The sequence below is a fragment of the Rhyacophila brunnea genome, unplaced genomic scaffold, assembly GCF_057557595.1.
Source record: "Rhyacophila brunnea isolate RB1 unplaced genomic scaffold, BYU_Rbru_1.0 scaffold_3, whole genome shotgun sequence".
Classification (NCBI taxonomy): domain Eukaryota; kingdom Metazoa; phylum Arthropoda; class Insecta; order Trichoptera; family Rhyacophilidae; genus Rhyacophila; species Rhyacophila brunnea.
In genome coordinates this window covers 56,916,980-56,932,856 of record NW_028232965.1, presented here as the reverse complement: position 1 = coordinate 56,932,856, position 15,877 = coordinate 56,916,980, and the positions used below count along the sequence as shown (strand labels likewise).

At 33.1% G+C, this 15,877-nt stretch overlaps 1 protein-coding gene across 1 annotated transcript in view; it reads left to right on the top strand.

Annotated features, from left to right (window-relative positions):
* The window catches only part of LOC147068597 (uncharacterized), a 103,859-nt gene extending 93,701 nt beyond the window's left edge, over nt 1-10,158 (top strand). The window contains exons 35-44 of the mRNA XM_085952076.1: nt 26-291; nt 1,839-1,975; nt 2,359-2,442; nt 2,780-2,970; nt 3,097-3,294; nt 3,389-3,514; nt 4,167-4,255; nt 4,749-4,919; nt 5,088-5,174; nt 7,496-10,158. Of these exons, the coding sequence (XP_085808202.1) occupies nt 26-291; nt 1,839-1,975; nt 2,359-2,442; nt 2,780-2,970; nt 3,097-3,294; nt 3,389-3,514; nt 4,167-4,255; nt 4,749-4,919; nt 5,088-5,174; nt 7,496-7,629 (1,483 nt within the window). The 3' untranslated portion in view covers nt 7,630-10,158. The remainder of the gene's footprint in view (nt 1-25; nt 292-1,838; nt 1,976-2,358; nt 2,443-2,779; nt 2,971-3,096; nt 3,295-3,388; nt 3,515-4,166; nt 4,256-4,748; nt 4,920-5,087; nt 5,175-7,495) is intronic.
* The last annotated feature ends 5,719 nt before the right edge of the window (nt 10,159-15,877 follow it).

Here is a 15,877-nt window from a genome sequence, read left to right as displayed (position 1 = left end):
ATTTATGGTGATTATCTTTGTTTAGTGGTTTCATAAAATACCCTCGCGAGACAGTGGTGTACCGCGCTGCCGAGAAGCGTCTGCGAGACTGGGACGAAGTGTATGATAAGCAACACGTGCGCAGAGGACTTCGCGTCCAGGCGGCTCGCTGCATGGACTGCGGAGTGCCTTTCTGCCAGTCCTCGCACGGCTGCCCGCTCGGGAACATCATTCCTAAGTGGAATGACCTCATCTTCCAAGGCAACTGGAAGGAAGCTCTCAAGCAGCTGCTCCAGACAAACAACTTCCCAGGTAAGATAACTGGCTTACAAATTGCAAAAGAAATGTGAAATTTTAATAAGGTACTGATACCAGATGAAGGTCTCCCACAGGAGACCACCTCAAAGGGAGGACCGAACCATCATCTTTCCCAAAACACCACGGCCTACGTCCACTCTTCGCGCCCTCGCAACCCCCGGCCGAGCGGAGCCTACCTCCACTGAAAATACCAAAATTCAAATTCGTCCTCATCTGTCGAAAATGGCCGCTCGCGCCGCCACTAGTCAATCCGTCGGTAAAACATGGAGGTTCCCGACCGACGGACGAACATGACACCGCCTGACAGTTGGATGGGCGCGAAAATCATTCTCTTGCCCCTGACGCCGAACGAACAGCATCGACCGCCAAAATCTCTCTCTTCAATTGGACACCGGACAGCTAGCATCGCCTCTGCTCGCCTCGGACGCGAAGCCAAGCCAGCATCTCCAATTCTCCAGCCAAAAGAACCGCGTCGGCGCCAAGCAAGCATAATAAGCTAAGAGCATTCCGGACAGCCCAGCCAGCATTTCCCGCCAAAAAGACTGCATCGCCAAGCCGCAAGCACTGACTCGCCTCGGATGCCAAGCATCAGCAGCCCAGCCGCGACACCACGTTTGCAGGCCAGGCCGCCAAATCGCCAATTACCAACCGACCGCGAACGACAATACCCTGTATCAACAATATAATAAACACCAGCCTCAACAGCATACATGTGCGTTTCTCTCATTCCACCCCGCTACTGGCCTGCTAGTGATACGACCTTCACCATTCTCCTCGACGGAGAAAGGCCGGTATCAGTACCTACTAATCTCACAAAATTTTTACAATGTATGGAAAAAATAAAGTAAAGAAATATAAAAAATATAAAATAAAATAAAATAAAGGTAAAAAATTTGAATCTAATTTTCTAATAACCACAGTGGTGTTTTCAAATTGTGTCAATTTTGACAATCTTCTGTAATTTTGAATCAATGTTGTAATTATTAAGCTTTTATTAGGCTGAGACGCTTAAGTTTTACACTTTTACGCTTTTAAGATAGGGTCTATCAAAGTTCACTCTGTGTGGTTCCATCTACTTCTATTTTGTTATTTATTTTATTTCTTTTCTTATTTTATTACTTATTGTATTATTAACTCACACTTCTCTGTATTTTTATTTTAAAAAATTATTAACACTTATTTTATGTCATGTCGTGAATGCTTTGAATTTATAATTTGTTATGTTCATTATATGTAAAATAAATAAATTTGATTTGATTTGAAGATTATATTTTGTATATAAATATAAAAAATAGTGACAGCAAAATAAAAACAAAATTATATGGGAAAAAAAGAAAGCAGATTTGAAAATAGAATAAAAGAGTTTCATATTCTTCAGAGCATTGTTGCCAACTGTATAACTGTCATAGACTATCCAATGTTTTTTCACCAACAAAGATAACAATACCAACTTTGTTTCTAGATGGCACCGCAATCTTTTATGTTTTTTTAATAAAAATATATAAACAATTTCATCAATAATCGAACTTGTTATGTTTTAGAGTTTACTGGAAGAGTGTGCCCCGCTCCATGCGAAGGCGCCTGCGTGCTCGGAATATCAGAACCTCCGGTGACAATCAAAAACATTGAATGTGCTATTATTGACAATGCTTTTGAGAATGGTTGGATAGTACCAGAGGTAAGTAGTTATTTTTATTTATAATTGAGTACTACTTTTTTTCAATAAAATAACGATTTAATAAAAACAAAGATTTTATCAATCATATACCACACGTAACGTATATTATGGAACACTTCATTGACTATAATAAATGTAGTGGTTAATAATAAAAGTGTTTGTCCTTGATGAAACAAAAGTAATAATGTGGCAGCTTAGAATACTACTTCATTGTTGAGTTTGTTTTCTCAAGGACGTATACTTAGAACCTTGTAGTATCAGGCTCGCAATTTACCAAATGAGTAATTTATTCTAGACATGGAATTTGAAACTGATGTTTTACCAACCACACAACCGAGGGAGTTTGCATAGCCATTACATAATAGTTTGTGTTGTTATTTTAGATTCCTGAAAATCGTAATGGCAAGACTGTAGCTGTTGTGGGATCCGGTCCCGCGGGAATGGCTTGTGCTCATCAGCTGAACAAGGTAAAATCATATTTTGTCATACATAATTTAATTTTACACATAAATCTTATTTTGTATTTTGGGCAATCTCCGTGTGTACTTTCTCCTCCATCTTTCCTCCACGTTTTAGGCTCGTGGTAGAGGCTATTGTAAAGATATTTCAAGCACAGCTAGATAAGGCATTATACATGGTGATAACCCAAACACAATATGGCACAGAAATGTAATATTATTTCTTTCGCCTCTAACTAATGGTGTTGAATGTTTTTCAATCATTTTTATAAAATATTCTTCATTTTGACAGATTATACAGACAGATATAAGTAGATTACTTTTTAATTATTTTTTTTCATTATAGGCTGGCTACTATGTGACAGTGTTCGAGCGCAATGACAGCATCGGTGGTCTTCTGCAGTACGGCATTCCTTCCATGAAACTTTCCAAAGAAGTCGTCGAGCGACGAGTGGATCTGATGAAAGCTGAGGGCATCGTATTTAAGACCAATATAAACGTTGGAAAAGATATCTCTGGAAAGGAACTAGCGGAAGAGTATGCATTCTCTTTACATATTACCTGGATTCATTAATAAAATCATTCATGTCTCATTATTTTATTTGAATTCTTCACAGTTTTTGCTATATATATAATATTCACAATGTTGTTATTTTCTTCCAGGTATGCTGCAGTTGTACTTTGTTTAGGAGCGACATGGCCTCGTGATCTACCATTGAAAGGAAGGCAGCTAGGAGGTATTTACTTTGCAATGGAGTTTTTGGAAACCTGGCAGAAGCGGCAAAAGGGTCGTCCCACCAACAACCCACAATTGAGCGCTAAAGACAAACATGTCCTCATCATCGGCGGAGGAGACACAGGGTAATTAATTCCAACCTTCAATAATCCATTTTTCTTATATTATTCATATATTGTATGCATAATTTAAAATAATTTTTGTTTTGTATATTTTTAGCTGTGACTGTATTGCAACATCTTTACGCCAAGGTGCCAAATCGATAACTACGTTTGAAATATTGCCAGAGCCCAAACCCACCAGAGGGCAAGACAACCCGTGGCCTCAGTGGCCAAGAACTTTCCGGTGAGTAAAATGTATTGTGATCATTTATAACATGTAGATACCCTCACGAATGACATTGTTGTTTTTATTTAATAAAACGCAATTTTTTTTTATAGTACTTATTCCACTTTAATTGTATTTAATTGTGGGACATATAAATATTCCACATAAGTGGGACATTTTCTGTTGAAAATGTCCCACTGAGGCGGACGAAACCGGTCCTAATATATTAATTAAAGTGGAATAAGTACTATAAAAAAATTGGTTTTATTAAATAAAAACAACAATACAATGCAGTTCCACCATGAATTGACAGTTAACAAAATAAAAGAAACCAATGACATTATTAATAGACAACGCACTCAATACAGTGGCTAGTAAGTAAATTCGCGCATAGCGACATTCGCACATGTATAGGTAGACGTCACGCAATTTCCATTATGCGATATCACGCATCGGGAATTTATAGCAGTATCACCTTTATTGTATAGCGTTAGAACAGATTATGCCATTCGGCAGACCCGTCAAAAAAGTGAGTGTCATTTTTTTTCCAGATGCTTCGTCCATATTAATGTCATTGACCCTCACTGATTGATATCTAGAGTTTTTGATTCAAACCGATTACGAAACCAATTCATAATCTGTGTTATTTATTATTTCATTATTCTTGCAGAGTCGACTATGGCCATGAAGAGGTCCGAGTCAAGTTCGGAGACGATCCTAGAAAATACTCAACTCTCACCAAAGAGTTTTTGGACGATGGTAAATCTCATTTTCTTATAAACATCTGACATCCCATGTATATTCCTCAATTTGTAGGGACATAAAAAAACATATGATTACCACTTTTATTTCTCCAGTATTACTATGCAATCTTTTGATATTTTGTTTTGTTTTGTTTGTTAGAAAATCAATTTGCATAAAATTATAATTAGGTATTTTACTTTTATAAAGTTTCCATTACTTTACCTAGTTTTATTGTTTATGAGCAAGGCTACTTTTTTTATAAAAAAAAGGTGCCGGAACTCACTTCTTGTCAAGCTTTTTACTAAATAAAATTATATTCAAATATCATTTTAATGAAATCTAAAGCAACTTTTCCTATGCTACGAACCGCATAAAAAATTAAACATTTTTTGAAAATATTGATATTTTGAAAGCTATATTAGGTATATGTTTGATATGCGAAAAAGTGACTTGAAACCCAACTTTTGCATTTTACTGTTCTCACTAAATAAAACAATTTATTTTGTAGGTGCTGGAAATGTAGTCGGTGTATCAGCCGTGGAAGTGGCTTGGACAAAAGGCGCTGGCGGCCGCTGGGAGATGAAGGAAATTGAAGGGACTCAAAAGATCTACAAAGCCGATCTTGTTCTCCTGGCCATGGGATTCTTGGGACCTGAGAGATACGTCGCCACAGAATTGGGTAAACTTATTTTTTAACAGCTCATGTATCTAATTTTATTGAGACTACAACTTACAACAGTCCATCGCTCGCGCAAACCCTGCAGAGGAAATATCTTTCATTTTAATATATTAATTACACTGGCAAAATTGAGTAAATAATTTATATATTATTGTTTCTTTATTTCAGACCTTCCTTTGGATGCCCGAAGCAACATTGAGACACTTAAATCGAATATTTACACGACTGAAGTTAGCAACGTATTTGCAGCTGGAGGTAAAATTATAAACAATGTTAATTTTCTGTACTATGCATTATGCATTCATAGGTCAAATTAGGCCGTTTTCACTAATATTTTTGACAATAGGTTATTGTTTAATTAACCGTCTTTTCTTAATCTGTATGCAATTGGCACAATAATAGATACCTAATTTAAAACCCTCAAAGCAACATCAAGCTTATAAAAAATATTAATGATGCTTTAAGTTTTGGCGGTTAAAATTTTCTAGAGTTGTCATTCGTAACTGTCATTTTACAACGTTTTTATTAGCTCGTATTCTTATTTGTCCGGTGGTTGTTTGTTCGATACAAATCTTGCAATCGATTTTTAACTAACTTCCCGACTAGCTAGACATTTGAAACTTTTAAAATATATCAGAACACGATGCCAATGCATTTTTTTAATACTTTTTTTTTTTTTTTTCCGACCATGTCCGATCCTGATAGGATCATATGGGCCTCCACAGAGTGGAGGTTTGTATTGACAGATTTTGTTTTTTTACGAGAAATGGATGTCAGCCACTTGCTCAACCTATTAGGTCCATACCCTGACACACACAAATTGAAAAACAATATGTGTACTTGCCAGACCCAGGATTCGAACCTGGGACCTACGGCTTTATAGTCCAACGCTTATGCCGCGCGGCCACCGTGGACTTTTAGTAATACTTTCAGCCATCTTTAAGTAGAGTTGAATTCATTTTCAGTTAATTCTGTTTTGTATGAAAAGTTATTTCGGAAGAAATCCGTAATCCAATCCACTATTATTGGTTGCTAGGGCTCTGGGTTCCTAGCAACTAAATTATTAATATATACGTGCGTTACTATGGAAATCAAAATGGCATTTCAGTATTATTTCTATCAAGTACAAATTTTTTTGATCTTTTAACCCTTAACACTCGAGTGCCGCCATATCGGCGGCATTAGAAGTTTCCCGTATTACTCGAGTGCCGCCGTAGCGGCAGCACCGCCTATAAAGTCATTTTTTGTAATATTTTCAGAAATTTTTATAATGCGATTTCAATCAAGTTAGAATGAATAATAATAGGTTATTACATTTATCTGAGAAAGAAGTCGGCAAAAGAATACTGCGTGCCTAATTTCAACATAGTATTTTTATCGGAATCTTCTCTTTTTTTATTCGTAGGTCGTCGCTTGCAAGCAATGTTTTTTTGTCACATAAATTTTATTTATTGAACGTTCCCAGACTAGAGTGAAGTGTTTGTCACGCATGATTTTGAAGTGTGTTTATATTTTTTATTGGTTCTCGCTTGCGCAGGGGCGTCTCGTATAGTTTACAGTTTTATATTTGAATACTGTTTTTGATGACAATACTTACTAGTATATTATGTCGATTCGGAACCTATATAATGTGAAATACTCTAATGAGTCAAATGAAAATTATTACGTATCGATTTATTATTTTTTGAGAAATCTTTTGATAATGTGTACCGCACTGGGAATGAGTTGTTATGAGCCCGAAACTAATTTAGGAAATTTACGAGACAGCCGCTTATATTACAAGTGTATTTGAAGGCAATTCATTTGTATCATATTTACAGTCATAATGGACGATTTACACTTTATAGCCAGTTCTCTACATACCGCTATTTCATTACGATTCTGTGATAAGCCAGGATTACATATTGGAGATTGCTTTGTGAAATACCACACAATGAAGAATTATAAATAAACTAAAAATAAGTACAGTATATTCATTATAAATTTATTTTACAGAATAAAAAAAAAAAATTTTTTTTTACATTTTTTTCACCAATTAAATGTTTTATATTGAAATTATGCTTTGTGCGGGAAAAAGTCTCGAGTGGGTGGTATGTACCTATAAAAAAAATTTCGAGTGGAAAAGGTTAAGCTAGCAAGTCAAGTTTATATGATTCAACAGAAAATTTAAAAACATTGTATATAAAAAGTTCTTTTTATCTTGTAATTATTTAGATATTTCACTTGTATATAATCGCCATTTTAGATTCGGACTAGCATCCCGAAAAAAGCAGTTTATCAACTTAAGTTTGTGCAAAAAAAAATGCTCAAATATGCAGTTACGTCCATAGCTGGCTTTAGATTTTAACTATTATGTGGACATAAATTGGTGAAATTTATAATATAAATCACAAATTATACTAAACTGATAATGTCCATTTGAGTGGATGATATCTATTAAATATTGTTAAAATAGTCTATTATTTTAATTAGTATTTATGTCTTTCGATCATGGATTGAACTGAATACCAGCGGTTTAAACTAATGTGCCTTTCGAGGTTTATTCAATGCAATAATATTATGTTTGTTTGTAACAGATTGCAGGCGAGGCCAGTCACTTGTAGTGTGGGCGATAAGCGAAGGACGACAAGCCGCGAGGGCCGTCGACACATTCCTGACGGGAGACAGATCAAACCTGCCTGTCCCGGGAGGCGTGGTGTGCGGAGAGTGAATACAAGTCCGCTCGCACACAGAGTGAACACTTCCAGACTGGTTTGATCGACAAGGCTTTGTTGGTTATGTAGGATTCGTCGAAGATAATATTACTAGGCATTGAATATTCTTTTACACAGATATTCATAGATAATTTTAAAGCATGAAAAATATACTTTGATTCTCATTCCAATATTAAATTAAACTATTTCAGATTATTTATTTGTTTTGTATTTTGGTATGTTTGCAATACTGATTTTGATGTAGGCAGTCTCCACTGAAATGTTAAGATCGATTCGTTTATTTCCGCAATAACAAGCCACATAAAGGATGACACTATTCATTTACATATTAATTTGCTATAATTTATTGGTCTACTTTGTCTATTGTCAAAATATTATGGAAATTATTTCTGTGACCTATATGTGAATTGCTGTTAACTTTTGAATAAATACAATTGAATTACTCAATGTTTGATTCCTTAAAAATCAACAAAAAATGCAGCAATTGGAAGCCATTCTCTGTAAAGCATATCTATACTGAGTCATTAGTTTTCATAGTACATTAAAATTGAATAATAATTGACAATGATGCAAATATTTTTCCAATTTTTCTTTAAAATTTTGGTGGCTTATAACTACAACTACGTATATAATTTTGGGGCTGTTTTTCTAAAGAATTAATTCGATCTGTATCCATTTCATTACTTGTACCTATAATATCCTCATATATTGAACAATATAAAGATGTATTTATGTAGTTTATTCATTCGCATGAAAATCATTTTTTATCGATAATATAAAATGCCTTATAAAATATGGGCTATCGCGTTTGTCATTTGTATGAATAATTGTGCTACAGAAGGTGCTATGAGGTCTTTTTAATATTAAGTTGTTCCCGCAAGAATTTTGGATAGTTTATTGACATTGAATTCTGTTCCCGCAAGTGAAATGCAAAATAAACCGGACCAAAATATTCTGAAACAATCAGATATCGGCTCACGCTTCGAGGTCTGCCTTGCTTTTAATCAACTTAAAATGTTGCCACCCAATAGCCAAAATAATAAATTATAAAATGAATGGTGAAATATCAGTTGTATACTGTCAAAGAAACTTTTTTAAATGTTTATAGTAAACAACTAGTTATCCATAAATTACATATTCCAGCTAATATTTTTCAAACTGAATGCGCACAAAAAAATTTCAAATTGATTCAGACTAGTTTGAGATTTACATGCGGGGAGCAAACCTATTGTTATTCTAAATGAATTATATAAAAACTGTAAAAGGTACATAGTACTTTCTCCAATAACTTTCTTTAAATGCAGATAGATTCCCCTCTTGTATTTACCAGGAAATATTTTCTGAAATACATGAATGGACTATATATTTTGTAAATAAAAAACAGTTAACTGTCAGAAACGTACCCTTGTATGTATTAGAAATATCCTAGAATCTTATTCGGTTCAGGATTTTTCTAATACACAGGTATATTTCTGGGGCTATTGCAAGTAATGTATTTTCAATAAAATGGTTGCTAGATTATTAATAATTGTGTAGGTATATCATTCAGTATTGGATAAAAAATAATTAAATATATACGTATTGTGTTCGCCGTGTATAATAATCCTCAACTGATCAGAGAGCGTTTTATTGCTGCTGAGAAAAAATAATTATACTTTTTTAACATGCAATCAAATTCCTATTCAAATTAACCACGTTAACCAATACTACCAAGATTTTTTTTTGAAAAGATCGATCATTATTATTATAGATATTACCTATAAGAATCAGCACAAATTATCTCAACCATTTTTAATAGTATATTATGTTTTTTAGATTCAACCTCTAAAAGACAATTCAATAATATATAATGAATTTGTCTGGCTATATAAATGGTTATTTCATTTAGGTGCTCAACTATGACTTTGTGATACTAAGTAAAAAAAATGAGTTGCAACATTGAGTATCTAGTCGTTGTCTATCCTAGTAATTACTAAATGCACATATCTTTAGGTACAAGTTGAACAAATTGATATATAGTATGTCAGACAGATATTTTCCTGTTTATTTATTTTTGATTTTCGATAAATTATATTCTTCTTTTATTACTGTCGTTATACCAGATTTTTATAAAAAAAAGTTGATTTCTTATGATGAAATAAATGAACTGGAAAAGTATGCATGATATGAAAATAAATACTAAATAAAATATTAATTGTTATGTTATTCTAATTTTGCAGACTACAATAGTAAAACAGCATTCCATGTTCAATAATTTATTATTTTTCTTACAATTCTCTCTTCATTATAAATAAGTACACAAAAATGTGTATAATTTAAGGTTTATTTATGATTTCTTGTTGACACACAGATTGACAGCTCTATGCATTTATAGTTCAAGTGGCATTTTTGTTAATTCTTAGACTTAAATTCCCTTCTTCATTCTGCTACAATTTTCACAACAAGAATTAACATTCATTATTGAAATATTTGAATTTACTTACAGTTATGTTATTCTGAGGATAGGTTTATCAACCGATGCAACCAATAATTAAAAAATTAAAGAAATAATAAAAACTTGTTTGCAAAGCATTTTAATGGAGTACATGCTACCACGTAAATGTTAGTTTAATTAATGGGATAGTTGGTTAAGTTATGCCCTTTCTTGATTGTGTGTGCAATCAACGCGCTTAATTAAAAACTTCCTCAGTTGTTTGTCTAAATTGATTTTATTTAAACTGAAAGTCTTGGATTTTTGCAGATGGTATTCGTAAATCATATTTTTGATTATGTCTCTTGAACTGTTATAGTATAGTGGGCCAAATGTAATGTTACTTAAATTGAAAAAATAGCAGCTATTTTGAATTACTCAGGTGTAATAATTATTTTGAATCTTCAGTTGGACCATATCCATCTAATTCCATCTACATTATTGTTTAAGAATAATCATATTTTTTAGGAATGGCTGTTACTATCATTTTAATCAAATTACATTCAGTATTACATTTACTCTTGAATGAATATTGTAATTGTAATAGCTTTTTAAGTAGGTATTACTAGTTAATTCTTTTTTTAATGTTGATTTTATACTTCGTTATAAATTTATGCACAGGCTTTTAGAATTACATATTAAAGCTTCACTTTTTCTCTTATTTGCTATCACTCACTATTTGGATTAGTAACTCTTTCATGAGAGTTTAGAAATATTAGTGGCTTATCCTCAATTGTTAAGAATTAAAGAATTACTTTTTGTAGCTGTGAAATGAAGCCAAAGGCCTTTAAGTAATCGAAACTGTCACACATACTTTGTGAGATTCATTATGAAATAATATAATGTTATTATTATTAAGTATAAGTATAAATGATTCGATATTGAACAACTAATTGAAAATAGAGGACTATTAATTTACTCAAATGTCATGAATAATATCGATTTATAGTGATTGAACAGCACACATGAAATTAATATTGTCAGACTCTACGCAGATCTATTATGTATAATTATCTTTCAGTGGCGAAGGGTGGAGGTAGGCTGTTAAGATCCGCCATAAAAAGAGCACATTAAACTTTGTCAGACATACATATTTGTTTTCATTGAAATAAGACTACAATTTACAGATAGTGTTGGTTAGTTTTTAAAATTCAATTAAACCCTGAGAAACCAAGCCATAATAGATAATAGTCAAAAAATACACGTGTATCTATAAAATATCTAAAATTATGCAATTAAATCATACATAACTTTGAATATTTTATAAATAGAATAATATTTTTTATTTATTATAATTTGGTTTAGGCAGGGCTTAATGAATTAAAAAAAATAACCAACAATATGTGTAATATGTATTTTTAATCCAACGAAAACAAATAACTATGATTGAAAAAGTGTGCACAATTTTGTCGTATTGCCCAAATTAGACCAAAACTATTATGGTTTCGTTTAGGCAGGGTTTAATTGATTTTTAAAAACTAACTAACACCATCTGTAAATTGTAGTCTTAGTTCAATAAAAACAAATATATATGACTAAAAAAGTTTAGTGTGCACTATTTATAGCGAATCTTAACAGCCTACCTCCACCCTTCGCCACTGTTATCTTTTGTGTATTATTATTAAAATAGAAAGCAGTGAATATTTTTAATAAAATGTAATTCTTTATATCTGTTGAATAATGTAATTTCATATATAACTCTAATGTAATAATGTAAGCTAATGTGTGATAATGATGATCCATGGAAGAATTATGCGGTAATGTCCCTAGATCAGTGGTTCCCAAAGTTGACTGGGCTCCGACCCATCTAACAAAAATTTCCAATCTTGGGACCCACCTCTTAGCTGTTTTAGAGAAAAGAGGGCATACATATTGGTAATGCTCAGATCCCCTAGTGGCGAGTCGTGGAACTACTTAATGCTGTCTTATTTTTGTTCTAATTGAAATAACAAAAATATTTTTTATAAGTGTTACCAATATGATTGAAAGACTGTTGAAATAAGAAACACAACTTAAATTAAAAAAAAATATTACCTAAATACCTACACCTGCAAGGTTTTTTTTACAAAGTTATTTCAATGGGAAGGATGTATTTGTTTCTTATTTTTCTTCATTATAGTTTTAGCATCAACTTCAACTTTAGTTACTTTTAATCGCAGTGAGTTTGATATATCAAATTTATTTCGGTATTTAGTTTTAATGTTAACCGTGTTAAATGTGTCCAGCGCTAGCTGGCGATATTCCGCGACTGTGCTGCCATCTGTAGTGCATTGACAATTCAAATTATTATTTTTTTATCACAATATTTTCCGTAACTTATAAATAGCTGAATGAAATATCAAATTTATCACTTCCTATTTTTTTTAATTCATGTATACAGTGGCGAGGGCCCACTCAATATTCGCTCGCGACCCATAGTTTGGGAAACCATGCCCTAGATTATATGCTAATTTAACCCCCCCCCCCCCACAAGGGAATCACGAAGTGAACTTCTTTATGTTTTCAGCTTCCAACACTATCTATTTTTTTCTTACTAAGCAATTTGTAAGAATATTTTTCTTTATACATATACATATGAACTGGAAAGAACATTGTGACAACAATCTAATTACCGTCAATCAGCACAAAAATATAATACGACTTTTGCACCTTTAAACAGACATCTTGTGTAACTTTTTTTTTTTTAAACCAGGATCATATGGGCCTCCACAAAGTGGAGGTTTTCATTAACAAATTTTTGTTGTGCATAATGAATTGTTAATGTCTATGACAGCAACACTATTTTCATTTGTTTTGTAAATCTGTAATCGAATTTTACTACTTATATTATTTTTAAAAAAAATGGAACTCTGCGAAATAGTCTCCCATTAAGCAAAAAAGGTGTTGACAGCAAATATAGTAAAGATTTACATCGTATTATGTTGTTGTTTTGAAATGAAAACGACAATATTATGAGTGTTATAGCATGTAATTTGGCCTTTTAGAGAACTTTCTTTCTTTACTTTGTGGTTGATCGATGGTAGTTACCTATTAAAATTTGTTAAATTTGAAAATAGTTTAAAGAAATGCACCATAATCTTCTAAATATTTCATTATCTTGCTACTTGTATTATTGATACAAAATTTATTTAAGAATGTTGGAGCTGTGAAAAATTTATAAAAAAAAATGTTTTAACTTTGAATCTTCAGTAATTATTAGTTAGTATGAGCTCTAAAGAGTATGGCCATATATTTTAGGATATTTAGCGATAGATTACCTATCTGATGACAATTATTGTTGACAATAAAAATTTAAAGGTGTGTGTTGAATCTATCGAAGTCTATAATCAATGAGGAATTATATTTATTGTATCCATAATATAGACTATAATATTAGAGCATTTATGTAAAAAATTAAATCAATTATGAATAAATGATTCTAAATGTTACAAAATTTTTCAATTTTTCCATACTATTATGTCATTTGTAGGTGGGATCTTTGTATTCAGAATGGAGCTAGAGCAAGGGCGGAAGACCTTTTCACGTTGGAAGGCCGAATTATTTAAAGGATCATCGGAATATCTCCTCTTTTTCATGTTGTTTTGGTCCTAGTAACTCCGGATCGTATTCGATTCATTGTCCTATTGGTGGCTGCTTCCCATCGAGCATCATTGAGAAGGCGGCGCTGAAATTTCTTTGGATGACCCAAGGAAGCTCTTCCTAAATTTTAGGTATGATTACGCCGATGTATGTTCAGATAGTGGATGTCTGTCATTACACATTTGGGCTGTGCTATGCACATCGGCGACTACTTCTCTATGGATATCCAGCGGTGCGATTCCAGCCAGGATGTGCACTTTTGCCACAAGAATCAGTTTCAAACATTCCATTGGTATGCGGCAGATATTCAGGTATCTATCCACCTTTCTCACATGGTGTGAACAGTTTCATACTGGACATGTATATTCCACCAGGTGAAAAAGACTGTGACGAAGCAGTCGTTCTTATCTGGCACTTCAACTACTTACCACTAACTTTTTTAAAATGGTATTTTTTGTTGCGACTTTATTTTTTCACAATGGGCCTAGAATGTTGGGGTTCTTTCCAGTGTGATTCCCAAGTATAATGGCTCTGGTGCATGCTTCAGCCGCGTCACTCTCCATGTAATGTTCAGTACCTTTCCCGCAAGTCTGGTGCTAATGGGAAAGGTGTTAACTACGCTCTTGGATAGATGGACATCCCTAATCCTGACAATACATAGAAATATGTAGATCTATGGAAAATTTATATTAAATAGGTAGAAAAAAATCTGGAGGTTGCTGGATCGATGGGATAGTTAAACTTTGCAAAGGAGCACGACAACGGAACATACAGTCATGGTGGAGAGAGATAGAAACAGGTTAGAGAGGTAGAAGTGAGTTGGAAATGCTGTCACCAGTTTGTGTACTCAAGTATCGGATGAAACTACCCATACTCAGTATGTATGGCCCAATAAACTTGTTCCAAAAAACTTGTGATGATATCATCGCGAGTAACTGTCTAGTTGGTAGACTTTCAATACCGAGCGAGATAGCACTCGAATACAATTATATTTTAATTTATTAGTCTATGCATGCGAATGACATCATCATATTATTCCCTCAGAAATGTGGTGAGTGACAGGTGACGCAGTTTACAATAAAAAAAATCATTGTTATTCATTTTTTGTTAACAAGAATATTATAACATAACATAAAAACTTCTCATAAATTTTAAATGTGTTTAAAATTTTATAATAAATGGACATTTCGAAAAGACCAGCTCAGTGTAATTTTAGCGATTCTATTGAAGCCAATATTTCAAATACTGATATGGAGTTAAGTTTTAGTTCCAGTTTAGTCTGAGACTTATGTTGCATACGCACGCCAAACGCTCCATATAGTATTCCAAATACTAGTTAGTATTTTGGAACAAGTTTTGATACTAAGTATTTTTTTGGTACTGTTCGGTTAAAGCGGATACAGCGGAAAACGCATTTTGAAAATAGCCGATAAACTGGATTATTTATTAGGTTAACCTAACCCAAACTAACAAATAATCCAGTTTATCGGCTATTTTCAAAATGCGTTTTCCGCTGTATCCGCTTTAACCGAACAGTACCATTTTTTTATACTGGTAGTAAGTATACTTAGTCTTCTATAGAGAGGTCTTAATCCAGTAGTGGATTGACCCAGGCTGATGATAGAAAATGGAGAAGATACAGAATGACCGAAAAATGTTAGGTTTATAACCCGTATGAAAAAGAGACATAAAATATGCAAGATATCTCATGCAAGGGTTACCAATCAGTTCCCGACGCTCTTGGTGCATCATGATTTCCACTGTACAGTTTTTTATTTTTTTATGTGGTTTCATTTATCATCAATATATTTTTTTCTGTCCATATCGGAAGACGACTCGTTTTTTTATGTTTTTACCAAAATATTTTCCTATCCAAAACCGAAGATAATTTGTTTTGTTGGTAACCTCTGCCTTATCAAATTAAAATTGTTCCCAATATTACACACGATGTACGTAGGTACCCACATATTCACCCTTTTTACCTAGATACTAATAATTATTATCGTCATATACGCCCTACGGCTTAAATCGACAAAACATAGATGATTAGATTTAGGCATTATGATTATGGTAATGGTCTTGTGGGATCATTGAGGCTTAAATAATTTATTATGATGTTAATGTATTCTGTATGCATTTAATTACATAATTTGACATTATTTTCTGGCAGCTTTGCCTAGACTTTAGAGTAGGTA